The 14573-nt window shown below is 31.4% G+C and overlaps 1 protein-coding gene across 1 annotated transcript; it reads right to left on the reverse strand.

The window, feature by feature from the left end:
• Positions 1-833: 833 nt before the first annotated feature.
• On the reverse strand, positions 834-9345 carry LOC130668766 (neprilysin-2-like). The gene is made up of 14 exons (XM_057471219.1): positions 9222-9345; positions 7053-7192; positions 6714-6977; positions 6433-6638; positions 5358-6339; positions 5026-5276; positions 4627-4950; positions 4199-4271; positions 2678-2883; positions 2323-2584; positions 1905-2067; positions 1650-1847; positions 1274-1535; positions 834-1198 (listed from the first exon to the last, which is right to left on the reverse strand). The coding sequence occupies exons 1-14, from the start codon at positions 9236-9238 to the stop codon at positions 866-868; spliced, it is 3681 nt and encodes a 1226-aa protein (XP_057327202.1). The 5' UTR covers positions 9239-9345; the 3' UTR covers positions 834-865.
• Positions 9346-14573: the final 5228 nt, after the last annotated feature.

The raw sequence follows: 14573 nt of genomic DNA on the forward strand, positions 1-14573 counted from the left end.
AAGAGATATCGAAAACGAAAACACTTCAAACAAATGTTATTCTCAAATAAAATTAAAAAACAATTAATTGATTCTTTCCGAAAAATTTTCATCGTTGACGATCAGAAAAATGCATCGACAGCCACCTCAAACTTCAGAATTGTCTGTTAGTTTAAAAGATATCGGTGATGAAATAACAATTGTCTTAATTTTTCCAGTGGAATGTATATTTTTCGATTCAGCCGTTTATTCAGCTCGATGAGCTCAAAAGTTCACCAATAGCGTTATCAAAAATCCAGGAAGCTATTGGCTTTACCCCGTCCGGTTCAAAAATAAAAACTTGATTCAAAGTTGCTTTACGTTATTTTCTGTTGATGTTTTTTCGATAAAATTTCGACTTTTTTGACTTGAATTAAATTTTCTTAAACTTTTTGCAATTTGTTCAACTTAGTGATAACTTATTTCAACTTATTCAAATTTGTTGATCTCAGTTTGGACTTATTCGTCTTCACTCCGAGCACGATAGCCATTCACTTCACTTTTAACTTGTTGTATCAAGTCGAAAAAGTTATTTATTCGCCTTACTTTGGGCTTTATATATAAAAATTACTTCACCTTAGCTTGGACTTGTTCGCCTTATAATTCATGTCGAATAAGTCTAAGCCAAGTCAATTTCGACTTGATTTCAACTTTTTCGTCTTAAATCGTGACTAAATAAGCCCGTTAAGTCTAAACCAAGGCGAAAACTTAATGCATTTCATATCTCCGCAAAAAAACTCTAGTTCGTCTTCTGAAAAACGGCTCCAAATTTTGACTGGGTTAACCAAGTCTAAATCAAGTTCTATTTTTGACCCAGGCAATTTTTCAAAATAATTGAATATTTTTATCAAAATACGTTACACTTTTTAGTAGGATTCATGTTAGAGCCTAAGGGACAATTGAAATCATTTGAAAATTCTGGGCTGTTTGAAAGCGTTCCAATAACACGTTTTTCGACTGGAGCATGCTGATCGGCTGAATTCACTTGGAGCAATGATGACGTTGATGTGCACCAGGGAGCTGCATATGACAGCCAAAACAACTGATTCGAATTATAAGGCAAGTTAGAAAAAGGTGCATCGGGTCCGAGCTTCTTGACCCAATCTTGATAGACCGAATAAGCAATTTGTATACCAATGTTGTCGGCAATATTTTCTTCCAAATACATTGAACCGTTTAGCTGCAAGTAATCAAACAAGTATTTTAGAAATCACATTCTTCACTATTTATTTTTTGAAAACATTATTAATCATACTTTTTCTCCAGTTGTTTCGGTAGAATAATTCGAGAATTGTTCCATTAAGCAATTTTTTGTTTCCTTGAACTTCTCTTCTGCCAATGCACTCCATCCGTTGTTTTTTCTTCCAAACTCATCAACAGCATCGTAAGAAACATGAATGGTATGCCCCATTTCATGCCCAATAGTGATTCCAAACGTGGCCAAATTATTGTAATCTGGACGGTTAATACTGAAGAACAAATTTCTCAATCTTCCGAGACCTATAACTAAAATTTTTCTGCGATAAGTTTACAACATTTAACCTAAAAATATACTCTGAATAAGTCGAATAGTTCAATAATGTATACCAATGGTATTAAATAGGTTCAAGTTTGTACCACCGATTTCAAACGGGTTTGATAATTTGAAAATAGTCATCCAATTAATCAAATTCAGTGGCTTCTCCCACATTTTTAAATATTTTTTGCGATTGAATGAAGTCACGTTTAAGCGATTCTTTAAATAACTGTCAGAAGTTATTTCAAGGCCTTGATAATATGCATCCAATACTTTATCATCAAAGACTTCGTCTAGATATCCAAGGATAAACCTTAAAGAATTGATTTCTGCGGTTAGTTTATTTTTGGTTTTAATATCCGACGCATACGTGTTACTCAAAATATCTAAAAATTTGTTTCTTATGTCAAAAGTCAATTGATCTGCATGAGTTCTGGCACGTTTGTCGACTAAGACGTGACGGACATAGTAAAAGTACATAAGTTCTGGTAATTGTTCTTTAAGATAACCGTAGCAATCAATATTTTCAAAGACTGCAGATGAGTTTCTTATTTCAGAATAAGTTACGTAAAGTTTAGATAGAGTAACGGATTAAACCATAGGAATAAAAGATTGAATTGTCTTCCATACAGCGTAATTCGCTTGGACTCTTTTAGGAGTTTCTTTGATTAATTTTTCCAGTTCAGTTATAAAATGATAAATTTGTATGAAAATCATCGTTTCGGTTGAGTAGTAAAATTTCTCTTGCGATTCAACTGTCACAGTGATCAGTTTATCCCATTCAATACCTGGCCACTTTTCTCTTATTTGCTTGAGCGACATTTTGCTGGCGTTATCTTCATTTTTTGACATTATATCTTTGTTATTGCTTATATTGATGAGTTTTAGTTCAAATTCCAATGATTCCATGAGTTCTATTTTTGCTTGTGTTTCATTCGCACCAAGAAGTTTAGCAACATCGACCATATACTTATAGTAAGCATTGATTGCGATATTATTCTGGCGATTCTTTATATTTCCATGTAAAAATTCAAACTCTTGTGAATACAACTGTTTGATAATAGCAGATGATAAAAAAAACATTAGGTCATCACGAAATTTGAAAATTCTAATTACATGATAAATGATTGAATTGATACTTACAACATATTGCTTACCTTCGCGTTGTAGTTGAGGATATAAATGAAGAAATAATCTTTCATGGGCACCAAGATTGCCTGCTTTGTTATTAAAACTTATCCAATCGAAATTAGTGCCGTTCCATTTAGAGCCTTTGATAACGGGCCACTCACCCAATTTAGATATTACTTCTGTTAACACATCCAGTTTGTCTGCTTTGCTACCAGGATCTAAATAATTGGAACATTATGAGCTACCAAAATTATGCATATATCTGCGTATTTGAATGAAAAATAAATAATTACACCTATCGTTGTTATTAAAGCTCACTTTTTCGCAAGAAATCATGAAGTTTTTCAGGAAATTAAATTGCTTCGGTGAATCCATTGGTTTGCTTCTTCGTAGTGAATCGTGAATTTTCTTATACATGGTGCTCGGAGAGTAACCAAAGTAATCGCCAACAAATTGTGCATAATCAGCGGGAAATTTGTCAAAATTACCGCAAGCGAATTCATAAAAATTATCGCAGGGATCGACGCTCATATTCATATTAGACATTAATTTGAATTCGAAAATAATATTACAATAAATTATTTAATTTTTGCTGTAACAAATTATACAGAATAGTGTCTATGAGTTTTCACCTAATTTCAAATTATCCATTACACATTCTCGAGTCGTACAATTTATTTTATTTCCAGATGACTGATTCATTGTATTATTCCAAGTTTCGGCTGTTGTCATTGAAATACATATTGAGAGCGAGGTAGCCCATAATATTTTCCTGCATGTTAATATTTCTCAGAATAAAAAAAACATCCAATTCATTAATTATAAATCAATGTAGTAGGATTTCGATGATGATCATCAATAAACATACTTTTTATGTATTTTTATGTATAGAAAAAAATGCTGATTATATTACGAACTCACATTATCTTGTTTTAATGACTATTCATATATTATCATAACTTACATATTCAAATGTATCATGACAGTCTAGAAGAAGTCGTTCAGCTACAAACCACGATTATTACTGTCGCTATCGATAGTAAATGATCGATGCACCAATCCCAAATTTTCATTTTTTAATTTGTAGTTACTTACTCTTATCGTAACAGTCGTGATTGATAAAAAAACACCAATAAAATTAATCATCGTGTACTCATGTGTCATAAAAAAATATTATGACTAATCGATACATTTGAACGTGGATATATGTCAAAATCAAAGTGGAGTGAACTATAACTTGTTAATTTAAAATATCCTATTAATATTAACTAGCGATTACTAAGTTTATTTATTTAAAATGAATAATATTAGACTTTTACGTCCGTTGCGTTATATTTTGATTTTATAAATAAATGAAAATGTAATAAATATAGTGGAATGTTTAATAATTAAATCATTTTATGAAATAGTCGCTTGCAGAGTTTCTAATAATTTTTATCAAAACATGGTGCATCTTTCAACAGGGTCCATATTACAATTGGATTTTCGATCGAATTCCACACCAATCGTGTTCTGCAAACGGTATACACGAACTTTTGTGCGATTTTATCGTGCTTCTGTTAATCTTCGACACAAATTTTATGTCAGATAACTGAACAGATAAAATCTGTTATTTTCACAGAAAATTTGAGTTAATTCAATAGACGTTCCGTGTTATAGTCATCCCGACGAAAGCTTGAGATTTTATTCCCACCACATACGGTTTCTTCCCTATCCTTTAAATGTTGGATTTGGTGACTTTCGCGCACATTTAATGGTGCATGTGCTGATTCTAATATTGTGATGGTAAGGGAAGAAACTGGTGGGAAAATCTCAAGTTATCTTTGAGACGACTATGAAATTAAATACTAAATATAAGATATAAATATAGTAGATAGTTTAATAATTTATTTTTTTGATGAAATAAATTGAAAATTTCCTGCAGAGTTTATTAAAATAATCGAACATTTTTATCAAAATACGCTACATTTTTTAACAGGATTCATGTTAGAGCCTAAGGGACAATTGAAATCTTTTGAAAATTCTGGATTGTTTGAAAGCGATCCAATAACACGTTTATCGGGTGGAGCATGCTCATCGGTCGAATATGTTTTACGCAAAAATGACTTTGATTTGCACCATCGAGTTGCATATGCTATCCAAAACAACTGATTCGAATTATACGGCAAGTTAGAAAAAGTTGCTTCGGGTCCATACTTTTTGACCCAATCTTGGTAGACCGAATAAGCAACTTGTATACCAATATTGTCGGCAATATTTTCTTCCAAAAAGAATGAACCGTTTAGCTGCAAGTAATCAAACAAGAATTTGAGAAAACACTGTCTACACTATTTTCTCCTTGAAAAAATTATCAATCATACTTTTTTTCCAGTTGTTTCGATAGAATAATTCGAGAATTGTTCTATTAAGCACTTTTCTGTTTGCTTAAATTTTTCATCTGCCATTACACTCCATCCGTTGTCTTTCAGTCCGAACTTATCAACAGGATTGTAAGAAAAATATATGGTGTGTCCCATTTCATGCCCAATAGTGAATCCAAGAGTGGCCAAATTAGTGATATCTGGACGATTAATACTGAAAAACAAATTCCTCAATCTTTCAATACCTATAACTAAAATTTTTCTACGATAAGTTTAAAATATTCAACCTAAAAAAACACTCTAAATAAGTCAAATAGTTTAATCATGTGTACCAATGGTCTTAAATAGATCTAAATTGATACCACCGAATTCAAACGGGTTCGATAGTTTGAAAATATTCTTCCAATTTATCGAAATTAGTGGCTTCTCCCATACTTCTAAAAGTTTTTTGCGATGGAATGAAGACACGTTCAAGTAATTCTTTAAATAACTGTCAGATGTTATTTCAAGGCCTTGATAATATTCATCTAATATTTTATTATCGAAGACTTCGTCGAGATATCCAATGACAAACTTTAAAGAATTGATTTCTGAGGTCAGTTTATTTTTGGTTTTAATATCCGACGCATACGCGTTATTCAAAATAGCTAATAGTTTATTTTTTATGTCGGAAGTCAATTGATCTGCATGAGTTTTGGCACGTTTGTCGATTGAGAAATGATGTACATAGTAAAAGTACATAAGTTCTGGTAACTTCATTTTAAGAATGTTGAAGCAGGAAATATAATGAAAGTTGAAGGCTGATGGGTTCCTTATTTTAGAATAAGCTACGTAAAGTTTAGATAGAGTAACGGATTCAACCATTGGAATCATAGATTGAATTGTCTTCCATACAGCGTAATTGGCTTGGACTCTTTTTGGAGTTTCTTTCATTAATTTTTCCAGTTCTGTTATATAATGATGAATTTCTATGGAAATCATCGTTTTGTTTGGGTAGTAAAATTTTACTTGCGATTCAATTGTCATATTGATCAGTTTATCCCATTCAATACCTGGCCACTTTTCTTTTATTTCCTTGAGCGACATTTTGCTGGCGTTATCTACATTATTTAATGCTATATCATTGTTATTGCTTATATTGATAAGTTTGAGTTCAAATTGAAATGATTCCATGAGTTCTATTTTTGCTTGTGTTTCATTGGCGCCAAGAAGTTTAGCAACATCGACCATATACTTATAATAAGCATTGATTGTGATATTATTCTGGAGATTCTTCATATATTCATGTGAGAATTCAAATTCTTGTGGATAGAACTGTTTGATAATAGCAGAAGATAAAAAAAAGAATAGGACATCCCGAAATTTGAAAATTTTAATTAAATGATAAATGATTGAATGGATACTTACAGCATATTGCTTACCGTTTCGATGTAATTGAATATCTGGAGAAAGGAATAATTGTTTCTCGGAACCAAGATTTCCTGCTTTGTTATTAAAACTCATCCAATCGAAATTAGTGCCGTTCCATTTAGAGCCTTTGATGACGGGCCATTCGCCTAATTTCGATATTATTTCTGTTAAATCATCAAGTTTGTCTGCTTTGATACCAATATCTGAAGAATTGGAACATTATGAGCTACCGAAATTATGCATATATCTGCATATTTGAATAAAAAATAAATAATTACACCAATCGTTGTTATTAAAGTTCACATTATTACAAGAAGTCATGAAATATTTCAGGAAATGAAATTGCTTCGGTGAAGCCGTTGGTTCGCTTTTTTCGATTGTCTCGGAAATTTTATGATACATGATGCTCGGTCGATAATCAAAGTTATGTTGAAGAAATCGTGCATAAAGAGCGGGAAAGTTATCAAAATTACCGCAAGCAAATTCATAAAAATTATCGCAGGGATTGACGCTCGTATTCATATTAGACATTAAATTCAATTCTAAAATAATATTATAATAAATTATTTAATTTTTGTTGTAACAAATTATATAGAATAGTGTCTATAAGTTTCTACCGAATTCCATATTATCCTGTACACATTTTCGAGTCGTACAATTTAACATATTTCCAAATGATCGTTCCATTGTATTATTCATAGTTTCGGCTGTTATCATTGTAATACATATTGCGAGTGAGGCAGCCCATAATTTTTTCCTGTATGTTAATATGATTAGAAAAAAAAACGAAAAATTCATTGATTATAAATAAATGCAGTAGGATTTCAATGATGATCATCAATAAAGTTATTTTTTATGTATTTCTATTTATAGAAAAAAATACTGATTATATTGCAAACTCACATTACTTTATTTTAATGACTATCCTTCCCGGGAATAAATTTTTTTCACGAAATTTCATATAATTTTATGAAGTTTCATAAAATTTGGTGAACTTCTGTGATATTTTAAAAGATACATAAAATTTTATACAGTTATATATAATTTTTCAAAACTTTATATAATTTTATAAATATTTATAAATTTTTCATAATTGTTATTGAGATCCCAAAAAGTTACTGGTATGAAATTTTATATATTTTTATGGAATTTCACAAAGTTTATAAAATTTAAAAAAAACTTGCGAAAATTTCTCAGAATCTCAGAGATAATGCTATGAAATCTCATAAAATTTCGCAACATTTCAGAAAATTGTGTAAAATTGTGTGAAATTTTGTTTTTATAAGATTTCATAACGGTTCGCATAATTTCATAATTTTTTGTAAAACTTTATAAAGTTTTATTAAATTTCATAAAAATTATAAAATTTTACTTAATTGTTATAAAGATTCGAAGGACTTAGTGGTATGAAATTTTATGTATTTTCAGAAAATTTCGTGAAATTATATGAAGTCTTATGAAATATCAGAAAACTCTATAAAACTTTGTGTAATTTTACATAATTGAAGTTTCGGCCTTACACGAAATGTTACGAAATTTCATTAAATTATGTAAAATTTTATGAAAATTTTTTTCTTGGCTTCTAATTAGTTTTTAATAGTTATTGGCGTAACTAGTAGGGTAAGTGATTCATAATGTGTCAGCGCGATGCGTTTAGCACGAGTCGCAGGTGCGCAGGCACGAGCGAAGCGAGTGCATACTGCGCACCGGAGACGAGTGCTAAACACATCGCGGGTAACGGATTATGACTTACCCTACATGTTGCGCCCATAGTTTTATTCAACTCATATGCGCTATTCACATTTTATTAATCGCCTAAAAAGCGAAATCTCAATAGCTGCTTAGTGACATGGTGAAAAAAAATAACATTCGACATCACAACCCTGGCTACTTAATGGATAACAACAGAGAATTGTAATTACCTCATATTCAGTAAGACCTTGAAAGATAGTTACGTTCATTTCCATTACGTCACAATGGCCGGGATAGCAGACATCTTTATTGCGTTTTGACAAATAATTTTTCACCAGTCGGTAAACTGCCATTTAGGGTTCGCATTTTAGGCATGATAAAACGTGAATAGCGCGCATGAGTTGAATAAATATATTTTTACAATTTTATAGTTCAATAAAATTACGGCAATTCCTAAAAAATATATTTTATACGCCCTTATGGCATCTGTACCGCGATATATTATATACCTCATCGTGAAATTATCAGTTCCTCCATAATTATATAAAATTTCATAAAATCTTATAAAATTATATCGAACTTCGTATGAAAGTTTTAAACTCCATATCTCGATGAATATATTATTTATACATTCACGATCACGTACGTGGCTCGGCGCAGTGGATAGCAGCAAAGGCTTGAAATCGAAAGGACGTAGGTTCGAGCCCAGTAGTCGCCAGGATTTATTCGCCAATAAAAAATATACAGTAATGCCTTCATCCATTAGATCAATTCGTAAGATCTAATTGCAATTTTTTTTTACTGATCTAATATTTTTTTCGAAAAATTAATGGTGAGTGTAGAATTTTATGAAATTTCATGAAATTTTTTTTAATTTTCATAAAATTTATCAGGCCATTTTCAGCATAAAATTTCATGAAAGTATTTTAGTGAAATTTTATGAAATTTCATGAAAGTTCTTTAGTGAAATTTTATAAAATTTAATTAAATTTCATGACAAAATTTTTTCCTGGGTTAATTTATAGTAAAAAGAAAAAATATAGACTGCTGTTAGATTAGAGTACAGAAATTATAGATATATTTTCATAACTTACATATACAAATTTTTCATGACAATCTACAAAAAGTCGTTCAGCTACAAACCACGATTGTTACTAACGATATTGATAATACGTGATTGATGTACCAATACTGCATTTTGGCTCTTTTAAGTTGTAGTTACGTCCTTTTATCGTAACAGTCGTGATTCACAAAAAAGCAATAATAGAATTATTTATCATATACTAATCTATATTTTTATCATTAATGCAATATAAGTGTTATCTTAGTGCACGCTCTTTTGTTCGCCAAATAGCTGTTTGCCCATTCAACTGTTTCCACGACATTTGTGTGCGTTAAACGATTATCTGCGTGCGACAAGAAGTAAATTTGAGTGCGACAAGAAAACTTGTACGGTAAATTACCGCAGCGTTGACGTAAATTACCGCAATTTACCGTACCTTGAATCTGCCAAGGATACCACATGATAGTGCATAAAACCTATTACTATGTTGCCAGTTTCCACTATACACTGTTGAAGTAGAAATTTAGTATTTCCGACTTTCATACTTTTAAACTTTAGCAACTTTATGATGTTCCTTCTATTATTTTAAGCACTAAATCTTATTTAGCAAAAAAAAATGCATACAATTAATAGAAAATTAATTTTATTGCATTTATAATCACGTTTGCAATTAATTTTTATAAATTGAAGTTAAGTAGTTCGACTAAAAAAAATTGTTTCACTTATTTATATATTCCCGTTTGAATTGAAAAATCTGTATTTCATTGAAAATGAATAGAAATCTGATATCAATTCATCAATATACCTACGTATAATTATTCAGCGCATCATCTTCGTAGCAATGCTCTATATGTAATTAGTAGTAAATATTTAAGCTGCTGTTATTATAATCATTTATCAAAATCAATCAATTTTACGGAAGCGAAACAACTTAATCACGCTGTAACATGTTAAAAAATACAGCAAGTCACTCATATTCAATATGTCTAGTATCTTTAATTCTGAAGCTAAAGGTAAATATGTGTTGATACTTCATGATGGTCTTGGGGGGTCACATCTACTTCTTTTATAAAGTTCTTCATCATTGCTTACACCTGGAAAGATTTATAGATTTATAATCACTAAGACTGTGCCTAACGAAATCAGGTAAGAAAAATAAATGTGATCGAGAAAGCAGCAAATGCAAGTCATTGTGACGGGCTATCGGTGAATAGTAATGCTACTGAGGAGGTAAGATGGAGTTGTTAAGACCGCTGTCATGATATACTATCCGAATGTACTCTCTTAAAATAAATCAGTGAAAAGACCTGCAAATCAGTGAATATTCACTGCGAATCAGTCCCAAGTATATCACTGATTTAATCAGTGATATACTTAAGACTATTCATCTAGTAAATTTTCTAATTAGAGTACTTTTCGCTGATTCATTTTAAGAGAGCATAATGATATATTTTTATATAACTCATGATTTAGTTTAAAACATAATATAACCATGGCAATGAAAATAATTTTCGGCTTAGTAATGACTGATGATTAATCAAGCTACGCAAAATTTTGCTCATATAAGCAATATACCCTTGCAAAAAAATTCTAATGAACATACTTTTGGAAAACACTAATAAAAAACTAATGGTCTAGTATTTTTATTCATTAATGCTTTAGTTCCGTTAGTGCATTTCGTGTCATTAGTGGCTTTAGTGTTCTTACACGGTAAGAAATGCATAGCGTTCAACACCATGCTGGTATGGTCTCATGACAGATACTAAAATTGTCTGTGAAATATTCCAAGACAGTATTGTAACGAGTCCCAGAAGTATGACGTTCTTTACTATACTGTATAGTACTGAAGCTATTGTATTGCTCACTCGTATGCATAGCCGGCACGGCGAAACAGCATGGCCCTGAGACCCGTACTACAATGCCGAAAACACATGCTCCTAGTTTTTCCCGCCATAATTTATGGCGTGTCAATCAATGTATACTATCGTAGTACCGCCAAAACTATATAGATGTCGTTAGACTAGGTTTATCGGCCAGAACCAATGTGGATACGGCAATGCAGTATGGGTCTGACGGCCATACTCACATTGCGGCGTCCAAGACAGCTAGTGCCAATGTTACTATTCCTGCAATGGTCGAATCATCTATGCATACAATTTTATTACCTATAAAAATCTTCGATACCATACAGTATGGCGTTCACGCCCTTACTGGCATAGTGATATCCGCAAAATATTTCTTACCGTGTAGTTACTGTTCTCATTTCTCATTTATTCCTCAGTATCGATGATTTAACACGATAAAAAAATGTAGACATCGGTTAATCAATTGGCCAATTGGTATCTTATTTTTAACGTTTTAAATTCACGAGAATTTCCTCTTATTACTGATACCAATTTTTGTAAAGTAATACATATATGATAACTAGTTTTTTCATTAAAATTACATCAATTTTCATAGTTTTCAACTTTTTTCGAAAACTTCCCGTAAAAATTATGATTTGTGTGTAAAATTAGCGTAAAGTTCTCTTCTTTGAACTTCTCCTCTACAACATATAAAAATACTTTCAATGGACTATATCTCTTTTACGATATCGTATTATTTAATTAGTTTATTATTTTCGATTGCAACCATTAAATATGTTAGCCATCATTACGCTCTGAAAGTGTTCTCAATTTTATGATAAGACACGTCATTCAATCCAACAAAGGAATAAAATTTTACTGAGATCGTGATTTAGGTCGCGATTTAGGTAACTTTTCATAGAGTGTCCAATAAACGTACGTTCTACAACGTTGTGTTAGCAAGTGAGTTCATTGATATTTAACATAAATATCCTTTTAACAGCAGTTTACAAAATGTGTTTATCGAACATAAAAAAAAATTAATAATTGATAAGGCTAACAGAATTACACGAATTGGAGGAGTAACTTCGCTGCAGTGTGTGCGTAGTAAGTAGAAACTAAAAGCTACCTGTAATCGTAGAACATTTTGACCCGACTGTCACAAGATAACGCAATACTAAATGTTATTTATGATGCAAACCTTCGGAGTTTCAATCCTATACCTTTCTTATTCGCATTCTTACCAAAAAAAAAGAAAAAGAATTAAAAACAAGCACTGCCGGCAGGACTACACATCAAGGTAGGTTTTATAATGTGCGAATTCCGTATGTAATGCAATATTTACGTTGTGAGTGTCGACTACAGTAATTCCATAAATATTAATACTAATTTATCTCGACTCGTTCGGAATTTACCGGTCGTTAGCGTAACTGTCGTGTCGATCTTGGCGCCGAAGCTGCCGCGGCAAATTTACGATCTTATCTTCACCGCACTCTTCTTACCGTCTTTTACTTTTTTCTTACCAATCTTACTCTTTCTCTTTTTGCTTTCCGTATTTTAAGAAAAAAAAATATTATTTTAGTATAGTTTTGTTGAGCTATTTATATGAACGACTAAAAAGAATTATTATTTTTATAAATTTGTATTTTGTTTTAACGACGCAAAATCATACATCAATTTATTATACATTATTAATAAGTTTAGATTTATATTTTTATCTTGTTTTAAGATTACGTTAATTATAAAAAGTGGTCTTGTCCTTTTTGAGATAAATATAGATCCTAATTCATATGTTAAAAAATAGAATAATCATGGAGAAATCACGGATTAAATACCTTCAGAAAAATTATAGTGCTAATCTGGCCATGTCGAAACAACTAGTTCCAATACAAATTTTCAAACAGTGCTTTAGGTAAAATGGTTAAACTACCGGTAGACATTAATTTTTTTAATGTAGGGCCAGTAAGTATAATTATAAAACTAAGTTAGTAAGTATTATTATAAAACTAAGGTCTAAAAAAAAAGAATTTTTTTTATCTTTCAAAATTATTTTTGCGGGGCAGTCATCATCAGATGAGCTATTAATTTAATTTCCAATCGAATTAGAAATTTGTAATTAAAGGAAAAACACGAAACTTATCAATGACCACTGTTGTGGGATTCGAACCTGGGACCCTGCGCATAAAAGACCGACGCTTTAACTACTACGCTACACTACCGATTGTGGCTCCTAAGTTTATTTAGGCTATTTAAATATTATTTTTTTTTGGTTATTTGCATGTTTGCATGTTTAGGTTTCCACTATATTCAAATGGTGTATTACCGTACGATGGACGGTGTGGCTCAATAAGTTATAGATCAAATTGAACGGAATATAGTATAATGCCGGATAGCTCAACTGGTAGAGCACTCAGCGCGATACCGAATTGGTCTGGGTTCGATTTCCAGTTCGGGCTATCTATATTTTTCTCAATTTATCCATAAATTGTCATATTGAGAAGGTTATTTGCATGTTTGCATGTTTAGGTTTCCACTATATTTAACCAAAAAATATAAATACGTACCAGCCAGGAATTCCAAAGATATACCTAACTCAGGCAATGAAAAAGATTTTCCTAATATCAGCCAAATTTGACATACCTAACTTTGGCAAGCCTTCGGTCATCCGAACTCGGTTTTAGTCAGGAATTCCAAAGATTTACTGAACCTACGCCTTGCCAAAAACTTTCCTCATAACAACCAAGTTTAGAAATGTTTTGGTATGTCGAGTTTCAGTTTTCCTCATAAGGACGGGACAAGATTCAAATTAGGCTTGCCGTATTTCGGAAAGCCTCATTTGTTCCGAATCGGTATTTCGGCAAGCTGCACTGGGATTCTAGTCAGCTGATGATAAATATTTCAAAAGTACGCCAATGAGTACCAATAGACGGTACTCATTATCATATTCTTATGATAATTATTACCATAATATTATGGTGATCGTTACCATAATATGATAGTAATGGTTATTATGGGAATGATTACCATAGTGGCATAGTAACGATTACCATAATTTCATAAAAACTATTCCAATATCACATAGAAATGAAACCCGTATTTATAGGAATGAGTGCCATAATGTGTATGGTTGCCGTTCCTGTAACCGTCATTTCAAAAAAACTTGTTACCATGGATTATGGAAACGATTCCCATAATATATTGTAATTGTTAACATAAATTTCTATCCGTGTGAAAATTCTCTTGGAAATCAATATCGAAATTTCGTTTGTTTAATTGTTGTAAATAAGTCAAGACTTTTACATCCATAGTTTGAATACTATAGCGTGTATTTTTTCCGAACGGTATCAATACCATTATTTAGAATCGATTGATTGAATAAAAAAAATGATCAAAAGTTGATTGTTGGGAGTACAGAATTTTTTGTTTCATTGATTGCAGTAAGGAAGAAATGAATAGAATACAGCCTTAGAGATGTTTTATTTAAGGCGACATACGAGAATGTGTGCATCTGGGAGGGACTATAATGGTATTCAAGAAGA

The sequence above is a fragment of the Microplitis mediator genome, chromosome 5, assembly GCF_029852145.1.
Source record: "Microplitis mediator isolate UGA2020A chromosome 5, iyMicMedi2.1, whole genome shotgun sequence".
Taxonomy (NCBI): domain Eukaryota; kingdom Metazoa; phylum Arthropoda; class Insecta; order Hymenoptera; family Braconidae; genus Microplitis; species Microplitis mediator.